General features: G+C 33.9%; 2 protein-coding genes across 13 annotated transcripts in view; one reads left to right on the top strand and one right to left on the bottom strand.

Moving 5' to 3' along the window:
• Nucleotides 1-16,339, bottom strand: part of FAM237B (family with sequence similarity 237 member B) — a 167,725-nt gene that overhangs the window by 113,466 nt on the left and 37,920 nt on the right. The gene's annotated exons all lie outside the window — the stretch shown is intronic.
• CFAP69 (cilia and flagella associated protein 69) overlaps nucleotides 1-16,339 on the top strand; it is a 62,032-nt gene that overhangs the window by 42,185 nt on the left and 3,508 nt on the right. For all 3 annotated transcript variants that reach the window (XM_019443252.2, XM_019443254.2, XM_019443255.2), the window contains 6 exons: nucleotides 2,473-2,591; nucleotides 6,300-6,381; nucleotides 9,291-9,483; nucleotides 12,430-12,567; nucleotides 13,197-13,273; nucleotides 14,606-14,803. In XM_019443252.2, coding sequence (XP_019298797.2) covers nucleotides 2,473-2,591; nucleotides 6,300-6,381; nucleotides 9,291-9,483; nucleotides 12,430-12,567; nucleotides 13,197-13,273; nucleotides 14,606-14,803 — 807 coding nt within the window. The remainder of the gene's footprint in view (nucleotides 1-2,472; nucleotides 2,592-6,299; nucleotides 6,382-9,290; nucleotides 9,484-12,429; nucleotides 12,568-13,196; nucleotides 13,274-14,605; nucleotides 14,804-16,339) is intronic.

Here is a 16,339-nt window from a genome sequence, read left to right on the forward strand (position 1 = left end):
ATCTAGCCCAGGACTCTTACTCGTTAGGAGATGTTTGATAACCAATTTAGTTTCTTTGCTGGTTATGGGTCTGATCCAATTTTCTATTTCTTCCTGTTTGAGTTTTGGTAGTGTGTGACTGTCCAGGAATTTGTCAGTCTGAAGAAAGCCACACAATTTTTAAAACTCCGATCCTCAGCTCCTGGCGCTGTTTGCAAGGTAGAAACTGGCACTCTCCATATTTCTCACTCCCCAGTCCGTGGTCTGGAGAGGTTTTACTCTTGTACTAACACAATACCACAATTCCACAGCCTCTGTCTTTCCCTTTTGTCTCTCCAAAGAAGAGGTTCCTTCCCCTCCATGCCTACACTGTTTTATCTCCCCCAGTTTGCATACATGCACCTCTGACCCACTAAGCTGTCTCCCTCAACCCGTGGAGATCCTTCTGCTAACCCCCCCCCCCTGCCCCCCCGCCAGATTTATTTCCTGGTGTTCCAAATGCTCTAACCTCAATAGAGCTGTGTTTGAGGGAGGAGGGAAATCCTGGTCCCCCTACTCGTCTGCCACCTTAACTCCTCCCTCTAAACTTTTTCTTGGTGTTCATAAGTGTTGGTGTTTTTTTAATCCTGTGAAGTTTTAATATTCTTTTTTGTAATTACAGTATTCTTATATACGATAAAATATATATTTTGTGTATATTTTGATAGGTTTTGATGAATGTATATACCCATTTAACCAGTTCCCCAATTAAAACAGACTATTGTTATCTCACTATAAAATTCTTTTTTTTTTAATTTATTTATGTTTGAGAGACAGAGGGAGAGAGAGAGAGAGAGAGAGAGCAAGCATTAGCAGGGGAGGGACAGAGAGGGAGAATTCCAAGCAGGCTCCATGCTCTCCACAGAGCCTGACGTGGGGCTTGATCCCACATCTGTGAGATCATGACCTGAGCCAAAATCAAGAGTTAAATGCTTAACTGACTAAGCCACCCAGGTGCCCCATCCCTATAAAATTCTTTCATGCCCCTTAGCAGCCATCCCCCCACTTGCCTTCAGGTAACCACTATTCTGATTTCTATCCCCTTAAGTTAGTATTGCCTATTTATTTACTTTACATGAATGGAACCACATAGTATTTACTGTTTTATAACTGGTTTCTGTCATCCAGCATTATATTTCTGAAATATATTGATATTGTTGCAGGTATCAGCAGTTCATTCCTTTTTATTGCTGAATAGTGTTTCACTCTGAATATACCAAATTTTTTTTATCCATTCCCCTATTGATAAACACTTAGGTTGTTTCCATTTGGGACTATTATGTAGAAAGCTTCAGTGAACATTTTTATAGTAGTTTTTTGTGGACATCATTCTTTCATTTCTCCTAAATACCTAGGAGTGCAATTAATGGTTCATAAAATAGGTGTCTGTTTTTAAGAAACTGGAAAACAGTTCTTCCAAAGTGGCTGTAGCATTATAAATGTTTTTTTGAGTTTACATTTGATTCAGGGTGATGGGCTTTAAGGAGCACTTGTGTGAAACCCTGGGTGCTGTATGTAAGTGATGAATCACTGAATTCTACACCTTAAACTAATATTACACTGTGTTACTAAGTGGAATTTAAATAAAAACTTGGAGAAAATTGAATTCATAACTAGAATTAAAAATTAGAAAAAAAAAGCTTAATTCCCTTTGATCTTTTTAAACTCTATAATAAACTCTGAGTCTCTAAGATTGATAAATAGCAAAAGATAGAATTGGAAAGATAAAAATTAAAGATTATGAAGTTTTCAATAGAGGGGTTTTAGGGAAAGCCAGCAAGAACAGTAAATCCACACCTCGCTCTGAGCTTTGGTGCAATTTTTCCTTGTATTCTGTCATCCTGTGCCTGTGTTCTTCTGGAAAAATGCTCATAGTCTTGCTTACTGGGTAGCAGAACTGAACAACAAAGCAATGGGAAAGGTAATTGTTAAGGGAGAAATATTAACTGGTAATAACTTGATATAAATTATTAAAGGTTTTACAAAACCTTATATGAGTCTCATATATATATATGAGAGAAATATATATATGTATACATATATGTATGTATATTTCTCTCTTGGGAGCATTAAAAAATCTTCCATGATAGAATTTTAGCCTCTTAAATTAGTTTTTGCTATCTAGCATTCATCTGACAGGATATTGGACTACATTCATTATAATGTGGAAGAAAATCATGGGGCAAGCTTATGGTTTATTTTTTTTTTTTAAAGAAAGGGAAAAATAAAAATTATAAAGAGACATTAAGCTAGCATAGTGATTGATGCCCTTTCTTAAAATGATTAGCTTTATAATAATTTGTCCTAAACTCCTGAGACTGAGTATTAATTCAAAAAATTGTGTAATAAAGTAACAGTGTTTTCTGCTTCTCTGGTAAAAAAAGTTTTAGGGGACAAAATGAAATAGAAAAGGATGAGATTATTTCAAAACATAATTTTAAATAAATCTCTTAGGAAATTTTCGGAACAGAAGGAGTGGATATAATTCTTCATGTAATGAAAACCGACCCCATGAAGTTTCAGAGTGGATTAGGCTATAATGTACTTCTTTTTAGTACACTGGACAGCATTTGGTGAGTATTACTGTAACCAAGTTAGAACTGTAATACAAGAAAATTACCTCATGACATTTGTTGGCTTGAGGTCTGATTTTTTTAAATAGATTTAAGATTTCTATCTAATTTTTTAAAACTGCACAAATTTGTATGGAATAAAAGCCTAGAACAATTAAAACTATAGATTGGATAATAATTGAAATTAACTCTAGTGTGTATGATAGAGGAGGGAAAATTTTGTTGCAATAATTTCTCTCTTAAATCAGTTGAAATGTATTTTTGTACCACAATTTAAGCTTCAATAAAAGTTTTGCTAAATTCATAAAAAATTTTTCTTCCCTTAAAATCACACCATAAAGATAACTCTTCCAATGCCCCCCCTTTTTTTTTTTTGCCTTTTTGCCTTTTTCTTTTTTCAATAGTCCAGAAATGATATTTACTAACATCCTTTGGAAAGCAATCTTGTCTGTAACTCAGGATACAAGTTTGTATATAAACTTAAATTCTTGTTTTTGTGATTTGAATCCATTCCATTTTGGCCTGATCTGGAAAAACACAAGCATCTACTTTTACTCATACAGTTCCTCATTCATTTCCTCTTTGAAGAGTCAAAAACCAATTGATTAGGTATTTCCTAACCAATATTTTTCCCCAAATGTCTTAGCATTCCTAAATAGCAATAAATAAATAAATATTGCTTTTCTTAACATTAATTTATGAAATTTTGTCTTGGAGAAAATTACTTGAGTTTCAAATATCATTAACACTTAACATATTTCTTTTTTTCTGCTTGGGTGGGATTCATGACAGCCCCACTGCAGCATATCTGGGGGGAAAAACTGACTATAGATCTAACACAAAGAGCAATGAGAACATCTTTTGTTACAATATTTGGTCTTTTATTCTCAGTTCCTGTAATAGCTCCAGAGTAATAATTTTTGAAGGCTGTGTCTTTTGTTATATATAACAAGCCCCTTTCAACCACATCTGAGTTTATGTCAATGAGGTAGTTTTTGGAGAGCGCCTAGATAACCACAGGATGGGGGGCTGGTTCTGCCTACAAGGTCACAAACAAGTCTTAACAAATTTAAGAAGACTTAAATCATTCAAAATATCTTTTCTGACCACAATGGAAGAAAACTAGAAATCAATACCAAATGGAAGTTAGGAAAATTCACAAATGCATGGGGATTAACACACCCTTGAACTACCACTGGGTCAAAGACAAAAGCAAAAGGAAAATTAGAAATTTCTCAAGACAAACTAAAATGAAAGAATAGCATAACAAAACTTATGTGATACAGCAACAGCAGTGCTAAGAGGGAAGTTTATGGGGATAAATACCTAGATAGAAAAGAAGAATGATTCAAACAACCTAACTTTACACATAAAGGAACTAGTAAAGGAAGAACAAACTAAGCTCAAAGTTGGCAGAATAAAGAAAATAATAAAGATTAGAACAGAAATAAATGAGGGATTGGGAAGAAATCCAGAAAAATAAGAGCTGGTTTGTTTTGAAAACATATCAAAGTCTACAAAGCACTAACTAGACGAAGAAAAAGAAGGAAGATGATTCAAAATAAATGATGTAAATGAAACAACATATCACAACAGATGCCATAGAAATAAAAAAGATCATAAGGGATTATTATGAACAACTCTATGCCAACAAATTGGACAATATAGAAGAAATAGGTAAAATTCCTAGAAACATACAACCCACCAAGACTGAATCAAGAAGAATTAGAAAGCCTGAGCCTCAGTAATCAAAAACCTCCTGGAACACCTGGGTGGCTGAGTCAGTTAAGTGTCTGACTCTTGATTTTGGCTCAGGTTATAATCTCCCAATAGTGAAACTAAGCCTGTGTGGGCTCTGTGCTCAGCGTGAAGTCTGCTCAAGATTCTCTCTCTGTCTCTCTCTTTCTCTCTCTTCCTCTGCCCCTCTCCCCAGCTTGTGCTCTCTCTCCCTCTCTAAAAAACAAAAAACAAACCTCCTAACAAAAACAGCTCAGGACTTGAGAGCTTCACAGTTGAAATTTACCAAACATTTAAAGAAGAATTAATACAATCCTTAAATTCTTCCAAAATATAGAAAAGGGAACACTTCCAAAATCATTTTATGAGGCCAGCATCACCATGATACCAAAGCCACACAAAGATACTATAAGAAAAGAAAAACTACAGAGCAATATTCCTGAGGAACATAGAAGCAAAAGTCCTATAGAAAATATTAACAAACTGAATTCAACAACAAATTAAAAGGATCATACACCATTACCAAGTGGGATTTATCCTTGGCATGCAAGAATTGCTCAATACAAGCAAATCCATCAGTGTGATATACCACATTAACACAATGAAGAACAAAAATCACAATCATCTCAGTTCTAGAAAAAATGCATGTGACAAAATTCAACACCCTTTCATGATAAAAACAAACTCTCAACAAATTAGGTAGAGAAGGAACTTGCCTTAACACAATAAAGGCCATAAATGAAAAACCCACATTATACTCAATGGTGGAAAGCTAAAAGCTTTTCCTCTAAGATCTGTAACCAGGCAAAGATACCCACTCTCACTATTTCTACTCAATACTGTAAGTACTAGCCAGAGCAATTAGGCAAGAAAAAGAAATAAAAGGCATCTAAATCAGAAAAAAAGTAAAATTATCTCTTGATGAGCTTACATGAGCTTACATGAGCTTATAAAGTTTCAAGATACAAAATCATCTACAAAAATCAGTTGCATTTCTTTACACCAATAATGAACTATGCAAAAAGAAAATTAAGTAAATAGCATCAAAGAGAATAGCACCAAAAAGAATAAAGTACTTAGGAAAAAACATAACCAAGGAAGTAAAAGACTTAAACCCTGAATACTATAAAGCACTGATGAAAGAAATGAAAGCAGATACAAATAAATGGAAGGACTTCTTGTGTTCATGGATTGGGATAATTAATATTGTTTAAATGTCATACCAGTCAAAGTGATGTATAGCTCCATGTAATCCCTATTAAATCCTAAAGATATTTTTTACAGAAATAGAAAACACAATCCTAAAAATTCATATGGAACAACTAATCATCAGGAAAATGCAAATCAAAACCACAATGAGATATCACCTTATACCTGCTAGGGTGGTTATTCAAAACAAAAATAGGTAAATAGATAGACAGGTAGGTAGATATATAGAGAGATATATAGATATAGAAATGTTGGCAAGAATATGGAGAAAAGAGACTCTCTTGACATTGTTAGGAATGCCAAGTGGTGCAGCCACTATGGAAAAGAGCATGGAGGTTCCTCACAAAATTAAAAATAGAACTACCACCTGATCCAGTAATCCCTCTTCTACGTATATATCCAAGAGAATTGAAATCAGGATCTTAAAGAAATAGCTGCAGTCCCATGTTCATTGCAGCACTATTCACAATAACCAGGATATGGAAACAACCCAAATGTTCCATCAACAGATGAATGGATAAGAAAATATGGTATATATACACACTATGGAATATTACTCAGCCTTAAAAAAAGAAAATCCTATTTATAGCAACATGGATGGACCTGGAAGACACTATGCTAAGTGAAATAAGTCAGTCACAGAAAACTCTTATACATGATTTCTCTTAAATGAGGCATCTAACATAGTCAAAGATATAGAAGTAGACAATATATATAGATAGTAGAATCCTTGTTAAAGGAATAACTTCCTTTTTATTTAAGGTGCTGTATTTTGGGATGTTATCCCTTAGAGGATTATTTTCTTGAAAAGGAAGGCATTTTTCTCCTTTTGGATTTACTGGCAGTAAGTATGATTGTTAACAATTATAAAATACTACTAATAATATGTCTTTATTAAAGCTTTCCAAAGCTAAGTGCCACAGAACACTATTCTGTAATTAAATGTGTCCCCAAATCATGTTTAAATGTTTGTTTTAAATGAAATCTTGGTGGCTCAGTCAGTTAAGTGTCTGACTTGGCTCAGGTCATGATCTCACGGTTCATGGGTTCAAGCCCTGCGTTAGGCTCTGAACTGACAGCTCGGAGCCTGGAGCCTGCTTTAGATTCTGTGTCTCCCTCCCTCTCTCCATCCTTCCCCCAGTTGTGCTCACTCTCCCAGTCTCTCAAAAATAAAGAAGTAAACATTAAACAAAATCTCACCTGGCGATCATAATTTGCATTTGTATAGGTAAAAGCTCTGAAAATCCCTCCTCTGAAGAAACCAGTGTACTTAGGTCAGAACTCACAAACACCTAACAAAAGATAATTTGTTTTATGGGATTTCTTTTCCCCACCAACCTTTAAGGAAATAGTGTGTGAAGTGCTAGACAATATCAAAATGTATAATCATTATTGATAACTTCTAGCTTCTTTTAGTATTAAAAGTTAAGGGCTACATTACACAAAGGAGTAAAGATCAGTATTTTTTAAGAATTGTGTATAGTTTGTAGGTTATGCGAGGAATTAGTATGTCATAGACCATTTCACAGAATGAACAGGAATGGATGTATTAAGCCTGTCAGGAAATATAGTTGCCATCTAATACCAATTAAGAATGGCAAAGACCCTCAATTATCCTCAAAGTCATTTTCTACTGGCCTGAATTCTAAGTAAGTCCATAGTCAAGACAATGTGGGAGGAAAAGTTATTTTGGTTTCAGTAAAACTTTGAGAGATATTCTGTCCCTGCCTGTGATTGCCACCATTCATGATTTTATTAACAGAATAATGAACTTAATTGGATTTAGCAAATGTACTACAGTTATTTGTGTCCCTTCATCTCTCTGAAAGAAAATTAGCTGGCATTACAGATAGGAGAGCAAACTCATTAGATATAAAAAATTACATACAAAACATAAATAATGATAAACTTTGACAAACAGGAATGAATCATGACCAGAAACCCTTGGAAAATTCAGAGATATTGGACATAATATGGAAGAATATATGTGTGGCTCTACTAAATGATGTATACCTCACCATGCTTCTCTGATGAGAGTACAGGTGTGCCCAGAGACACATGGTGATGTGTCAGGAGATTCTCAAAGTCACAGAATTAATTTGGCATATCTTCCTAGAATCTTTTTATTTAAAGACTCAAAAGTAGGGAGTTATATAATAGGGGCACCTGGGTGGCTCAGTTGGTGAAGCCTCAGGTCATGATCTCGCTTGTGTTCTCTCTCTTTCCCAAAAATCAACATTAAAAATAATTATAAAATAATAAATTCTATAGGAATATTTAAGATTATATAAAAGACTTCACAGACATTTCTCAATTGTGTTCACTCTCCTTCACCACTAGGGTTTCTCTGATGGAAAGGCATGAAGAAGACTGCTAGGAGAAGCCATATATAGCACAATGGTTATGAGCATAGGCTGCAATCAGTCTGATTGAGGCCTCCAATACTAATAGCTGTGTACCTTGGACAAGTATTTAACATCTCTGTAATATGTTTCTTCATCTATAAAAGAGATAACAGTATCTACCCCGTGCACTGTTGGGAGATTTATATGAGTGATTATATATGCGTGTGCACGTGTGTGTGTGTGTATAGACAGACAGACACATACACACACATACACACTTGTTTGGAATAGTGCCTGACATATTTTTACCATGTAAGTGTTTTCTATTATTATGAATATAATTATTAGATTGTACTTAATGTGGATCAAACCAATCAAGTTAATTACAGATAAAAAATATTCTTTAATGAAATTTTTAGATCAACTCCAACCTTTGACATTTGCCCCTTTTTCCTGAAAGTGATGTATAGGAATAAAAAACTCAGTTGAGAGTTCTGCTTAATACAATCTGCTAAAATATTTATTCAGTATGCAATAATTGCTAATTATGTTACATATTATTTAGAACTTTCTATGTGCCAGGCAGTCTTGTATAATTCATCATAATAACTCTTTAAAGCAGGTAATATTATAATCTTTCATTTTATAAAAGAGGAAACTGATAATGTTTGCAGTTCAAACAACAGGTTACATGTTTCCTTTGCTATATTCTATTAGTGGTATACTATGAGTTAATCAACAAAAAATATTTCAGACACAAATTATTGTGTGGAGGAGGCTATTATTGTGGATGGACTTTTCTATACCTAAATTTTGGTTTGCTGAAAACTAGTAGCAAAACAAAGGAATATGCTTGATGATTTTTCTTAAATGCTTACTGTTTTGGATGCTGATTTTCAAAATACAAAATTACATCTCATTTGTATCTATTTTCATATATGACTTCCACTTGCAATTACCATCAGTTATTTTCTTAATCACAATGAGATTATAGTTAATATGAGTCTTTATAAACCTTAATAAATCATGTAAATTGGAAAGATCCTATAAATACAGTGAACTATGTATAGTACTGTTGCCATTGCTCTACCTAAAATGAACATTTTCATTTATTTTTATAATCTCTCTTTTTCTGACTGAACCTAATCATTACATTTTGGTCATGACATATATTCATGACTATATCAGAATTATATTGAATCTTTTTATTTTTATATTTTCTAATTCTTAATGTTTGAAAACATACTTTTTCATAGGAGATTGTCCCAAATCATACTTCAGTCTGAATTTTAAGGCAGTCATTTAGAAGAAAGTTACTGATCAGTAATACAAATGTTTGTTTTCTTTTTTGAAGGTAATAATTTTTAAAATTTATTGCATTTTTTTCTTTCCTGTTTCCTTGCAAAAGTTGAACCAAAAAAAATTCTGTAATCTAGTACTTGGAATAATGGTTGAATTTTGTGATAATCCCAAAACTACGGCTCATGTTAATGCTTGGCGAGGGAAGAAGGACCAGACAGCTGCTAGTCTTTTAATTAAATTATGGAGAAAGGAAGAAAAAGAACTAGGAGTAAAACGTGATAAACATGGGATGATCGTTGGTAAGTGTATTTATAACTGTTATAATAGCAATTAGATGCATATTTTTAATTGAGATATAATTGAATTTTACATTGCATTAGTTTTTTAGTTTTTTATACATTACAAAATTATTACTACAATAAGTTTAGTTAACATCCGTCACCACACAGTTACAATCTTTTTCTTGTGATGGAACTTTTAAGAACTACTCTCAGCAACTTTCAAATATATAATAAAATATTGTTAGAATAGCCACCACCCTGTTAATTACATCCATAGGACTTCATCATCTTTCACCCATATTTTTAGAAAGAGATCTTTAAGATATGAGGGAAGTATGAGAACACTCACCCCTTTGTTTAAGGTTCTTTTCACAAGAGTTTGAAGAACTTGCTATCATAAATTCTGAATGAATGGAAGAAAAGTATATTATCAGCAGATTCATATTTTTATAGATATTTTCAGGAAGTGGTATTTGATTATATTGTTTAACTCAAAACAAAACAAAACCTAACACCATGTCCTAAAGAAGTTCCTTTGAGTTACCTGCTTTTACAAATAGATTCAACCCATTTCATTTACTGATAAAATTGGGGATATAGAGTGCCTGTATAGTATTTTGCACATTTCTGTTGATTCATATTCATGCAGTTTACTTTTTTTTTTTTACAAATGAATAGTCTAATAAATTATTATAAAGTCAACATCTATGTGACTAATACACAGTTTACATTATACATTGCATATGTATATGTAATACATATATAAAATGTTACAATTATTTTATTGCATGTAAGTTAAACCACAATAGGAATGATTTTTAAAGGAAAAACAAAGAGAAATGATCTATTGTAAACACCCCAGAAAGACCCTACTCATAGACCCTTTCCAAGCACAACTGGATCTCTTCTATTCAATATTGTTCTTAAGATTCATCCACATTAGATTTAAAGCTGTATTACAAAGCTGTGGTCATCAAGACACTATGGTACTGGCACAAAAACAGATACATAGATCAATGGGACAGAGGAGAAAACTCAGAAATGCACTGAACTATATGGTTAGTTCATCTTCAACGAAGTAGAAAAGAATATCCAATGGAAAAAAAGACAGTATATTCAGCAAATGGTGTTGGGAAAACCAGACAGTGACATGCATACACCATACACATGCTTACGCCACACACAAAAATAAACTCAAAATGGATGTAATACCTAAATGTGAGAAAACCATCAAAATCCTAGAGGAGAACACAGGCAGCAACCTCTTTGACCTTGGCCACAGCAACTTCTTAGTAGACACGTGGCTGAAGGCAAGGGACAAAAAGCAAACGTGTACTTCATCAAGATAAAAAGCTTCTGTACAGCGAAGGAAACAATCAAAACTAAACGGCAACTGACTGAATGGAAGAAGATAATTTGCAAATGACATATCTGATAAAGGGTTAGTATCTAGAATGTATACAGAATTTATAAAACCCAACACCCAAAAAACAAATAATCCAGTTGAAAAATAGGCAGAAGACATGAATAGACACTTTCCCAAAGAAGACATCCAGATGGCCAACAGACACATGAAATGTTGCTCAATATCCCTCATCATCAGGGAAATACAAATCAAAACCACAATGAGATATCACTTCCCACCTGTGAGAATGGCTAAAATTAACAACACAAGAAACAGGTGTTTGTGAGGATGCAGAGAAACAGGAACCCTCTTGCACTGTTAGTGGGAATGCAAACTGGTATAGCTACTCTGTAGAACAGTATGGAGATTCCTCAAAAAAACTGAGAATAGATCTACCCTACAATCCAGCAATTTCACTATTAGGTGTTTACCCAAAGGATACAAAAATACAGATTTGAAGGGGTATGTGCTCCCCAATGTTTACAGCAGTATGCTCAATAATAGCCAAACTATGGAAAGAGCCCAAATGTCCATCAACTGATGAATGGATAAAGAAGAGGTAGTATGTATATATATACAGTGAAATATTACTCAGCCATCAAAAAGAATGAAATATTATCATTTGCAATGACGTGGAGTAAAAATACATTGTGCCAATAAGCAAAATAAGTCAATCACAGAAAGACAAATACTATATGATTTCACCCATATGTGGAACTTAAGAAACAAAACAAACAAACATATGGAAAGGGGTGGGGGAAGAGAAGAGAGGGAAACAAACCACAAGAGACTCTTAATGATAGAGAACAAACTGAGAGTTGATGGAGGGAGGTGGGGGGAATGGGCTAGATGAGTGATGGCTATTAAGGAGGGCACTTATGAGAAGCGCTGGGTGTTGTATATAAGGATGAATCACTTTTATTTTTTTAAGTGTATTTATATATTTTGAGAGTGAGAGAGAGCATGAGCAGGGGAGGGGCAGAGAAAGGGAGAGAGAGGATCCCAAGCAGCCTCCACGCCACCACTGTAGAGGCCGACGTAGGGCTTGAACCCCGAACTGTGAGATCTTGACCTGAGTTGAAATCAAGAGTCAGATGCTTAACTGACTAAGCCACCCAGGCACCCCAAAAGTAATTTTTTAATGTTTATTTATTTATTTTGAGAGAGAAGAGCGTGAGAGGGGCAGAGAGAGGAAGACAGAATTCCAAGCAGGCTCTGCCCTGTCAGCACAGAGCCCGATTCAGGGCTCAAACCCATGAACCTTGAGATCATGACCTGAGCCAAAATCAAGAGTCAGACACTTAACTGACTGAGCCACCCAGGCACCCCTAAAATAGTTATTTTGTGAAATTTTCATATTGTACGTAAATAATAAAAAAGCTTTAAATTTTGCCATAGAATGGGGAATAACTGGATTACTTATGCTTTCACAAGAATAACCATATACAATGCACTATTTTATAATATATATTCTATGTCTGGAGTAAAATTTCAAATTAAATTAATTTACTAATGTTTTTACCTGTCCTTTCTGTGTTTTCATGATATGCAATGAGTAGATACAAAGAAACCTCTATTTACTAGTTTCCAAGAAGAGCAAAAAATCATGCCATTGCCTGCAAACTGCCCAACTATTGCAATTATGGATGTTGCCGAGAATATCAGAGCAAAAATTTATGCTGTGCTGGGCAAACTAGGTAAGAAGCTACTTGTCACATTCATAAGAGCCTCTGTTTTGCAGAGTGTGCAAGTTCATTTTGCTTTGGAGTCTATTTTTCAGACATGATCAAAAAGTCCCCTGATACAGATAAATGCATGTTTCATTGTTACTCTAATGTCCAGCCTACACCCTTGATGAATTAGAATCAGAATCTCTGGGTATGGAGCCCAGGCATCAGCATTTTTCAAAGCTCCCCAGGCAGTTCTAGGTGCAGCCAGGATTACAAGTGGTTAGTTTAGATGATTAGGCTTAAACACAAGAATTCTGAAATACTTGCATTTTTAAAGTCCTTCTTTTTTTCCCTTTCTTTTTTTTTTCTAGTCCTTGCTTCCTATTAAGGGAAAAGGTACTCAAACATTATTCAGTCTCTGAAAATACAGTATCATTGTCTTAACCACAGCAGTGACTCAATAAGGATGACCTGGCAGAGGTTTCTTATAGGAGGAAGCCAAAAGCTCACAAAACTAACTTTTCCATAATCAAGATGAAACAAAAATAACTGTTTGCATTAGTTTTTATGATAGATATATGGGGTTATTATTATTTTTTTTTTTTTGGAATTACTTGCTTTGTTACAGTAATTCTTTCTTTATAAACTTTGTTTAGATTTTGAAAATTTACCTGGCCTATCTGCTGAAGATTTTGTCACTCTTTGTATCATACATAGATACCTTGATTTTAAAGTGAGTACTTTCTTATAATCTTGTTATTACACTCTGATATGACAAAAAAAAAATCAATTGGGAAATAAAAGATCTATATTCATAGTTGTAAGCAGTCAACCATGTATTGTAAGCAGTCAACCATGTACTGTATAGTTTTTATTTTCCATTTTGCATCTGATACTGTTCCAGAAACATGCAATTAATTAACTGGCTATTTTCCATAGGATATGATTTCATCTAACTATTTATAAAAGAAGATGGATGTTACTGACAGAGGCATTCAGAAGTTTTACAGAATTTTTAAAATATAATTTCTTCTGTTTATAGAGCATTAGGAGCTATAATTAATTGAATTATTAATGAATTATTGCTTATTAAAATCAATTAATATTTATTAAAGATTTTATTATTAGTTTATATGGTAATCAAATATCAGTTAAAGGATATTAGGTTGCTCACCCTGATGGTTATATCTTTATTGGCAAATAAATGCTTTTGAAGCGTCAGCAACGTCTTTTTAAGTACATTTTCTTCTACTAATATTAGTATTATATATTTGAATGTTGCCAATGAATAAACCTATTTTCAAATGAAAACAAAGCTGCTTTTCTTCCCAATCCTGGATATATAAATTTTCTGCAAATATAAGCATACTCAAGCACATTAATTTCCAGACAACCTAGAATATGAGCTGTCAGTATGATGAAACCATGGAGTTTTAACAGCTTACGATTCAGTCTTAGGTAGAAAATAAGGGGCAAGAGACAGGACTCTAGATTCCCAGGAATCCCCATGCTCAATGTCCTACAAGTTCAGCCTGACTTAGATTTTTTTTTCTTTCAAGCAATTTATATTCTTTATTGTTTTATTTAAGTAGGCTCCATACCTAGTGTGTGACTTGAACTCACGACTCTTGAGATCAAAAGTCTCATGCTCTATGGACTGAGCCAGCCAAGCACTCCTTAACTCATTTTTTAATACATGGGTTTGGGGAGGAAAACATCAGTAGTTCCAGAGGATGAGACTAAAGCAGCAGTTTCTGCAACTATGAAAACAGTGTGACTATAAACCAGAGGGCAGTGACAATGACAGTGAACTAGACTTAGATAGTAGAGCCTCATCCACAAATACCTTATCACTATAAAATATTTAATAAATTACTTCTGAATACTCAAATGTAACTATTGCCTCAAATTATTCCCAATGCACTTATTCCCAAGTAGTAAGATGGGAAAGGGTGGTTCAGTAGATGTTAACTTTGGAACAACCACCCAAATAAAGGATTACCTAAAATTATATCATTTATTTTTGGTTAATTTAACTTTTTAAACTTAAACTTTATTATAACAGATTGGAGAAATATGGAATGAAATCTATGAAGAGATAAAATTAGAAAAGTTAAGACCAGTCACTACAGATAAAAAAATTTTGGAAGCTATTACAACAGCATCAGAAAATATTGGAAAGATGGTTGCTTCTCTTCAAAGTGAGATGATTGAAAGCCAAGCACACCAAGATGTGCAAAATGAACAAAAAGTATATGCAAAAGTAAGTCACATATACTTTTAAGGCAGAAGATAATTTCATTGTATAAGCTAGTTGACCAGAGGATATATTTGCCTGATTTGTGTTTCAGCACTTAGAGTTATTGTGTAGTTTTTTCTTATAGTTATTTTCAGTGTTCTTGTGAAATTTTTAAAGAAACCATGGAGTTAAGAGCCTGAGATTCAATTACTACATTCAGTATGAATTTATGGCATTGTAATTTGATTTCTACAGGCTTACATTTTAAAAAATAGACAACTGAGATACATTTTTTGAAATGTCAGTTCCAAAAATTGTGGTCTATTTAAGGGTATACACTTGGCAAATTGTGTCTGATAGTGTATCTCTGTGACTGTACATTTAACCTCACTGGGAAAGTTGGCCCTCATCCATCCCTCTGTGATAGGCCCTTACTGGCATGCCAACCATAGGCATATCCATAAAGCTTCATCCTCATTTCAGTACCATAAAACTTACAATGAATGTTCTATCTAAAAATCCAGAGGTAAGCTGGCCTCTGACTTTAATCAGAAAAACCTTCCAGGAAAATATAAACCATTCTCCTAAAGCTTTGTGTTCAGTCAGAAACTGAATACAACAGAAGTTTTGAACAAACAGGTTAAGTAGCTATTTAGCTTGTCTCCAGATACAAAGGTGATGCAGATTCCCCACTTCTGGTTGGTGACCCTTTATGATTACAATTAAATGTTTACAACTCTTTAAGGTGATTTCCAAAGTTTTCTATTGTCTGATCTTTCACATAGTCTATTAAACGTTTGTATCTACAGCCTAGTAGGAATTCTGTCTGCATCCACCTGTGAATTCTGCTCCATCTTAGACACCAATTTGCTTGAAAGTTTTAAGAGGTTTTATTGCATAGATGTTGCCATTTAAGTAATTTATTTCTCTTAAGCGGGAGAGCCCTCTTGGAAGTCCTGCTGCCTCATTAGTTCTGTAGAATGGTAGAACGTCTGCTGTGTGGACTAACAACTGTTGATTTGTTGGTTATTTTTGATGTGTTATCATGGCTTTGACCCCACTTATTTTTAAGTAGTTGTTTAATTAAATACTCTTAGGTTCATAATTCGTAAATTTAATAATATATGCTAAGGGCATGTGTCCTCTGATTATAATTTAGTAAATAGCCTGTTGAGAATTGTTTCTATAATTTAGAAGTAGCCTGCAGTTAGTGGTTACCTCCCTAGACTGCATCACCACAACCAACACGGCACTCTCACAAAACTGCTTGTGTTAAATTGCTACAGTCACAAATTAGTAGTTTTCCTGAAGTAACCTCGCGTAAACTATTATCAATGGCAGTAGGAATCTATTTTCTCCCGTGAATTTGCCGTTGGGTCATTTACTTAGCTTGTTCTGGATTATGATGTGTCTTCACAAGTGATAATCACATAAAGCAATCAGTCTTTGGAGAATGATTATTGTTATTTTATATTTTATATTTTTATAACAACAGTTTTATATTACGTTTCATGGAAAGCAGTTCAAACCTTAGCCACATAGTGAAGGAAGGATTTTTCC

This window comes from Panthera pardus, unplaced genomic scaffold, assembly GCF_024362965.1.
Source record: "Panthera pardus isolate Hobbes unplaced genomic scaffold, ASM2436296v1 HiC_scaffold_8, whole genome shotgun sequence".
Taxonomy (NCBI): domain Eukaryota; kingdom Metazoa; phylum Chordata; class Mammalia; order Carnivora; family Felidae; genus Panthera; species Panthera pardus.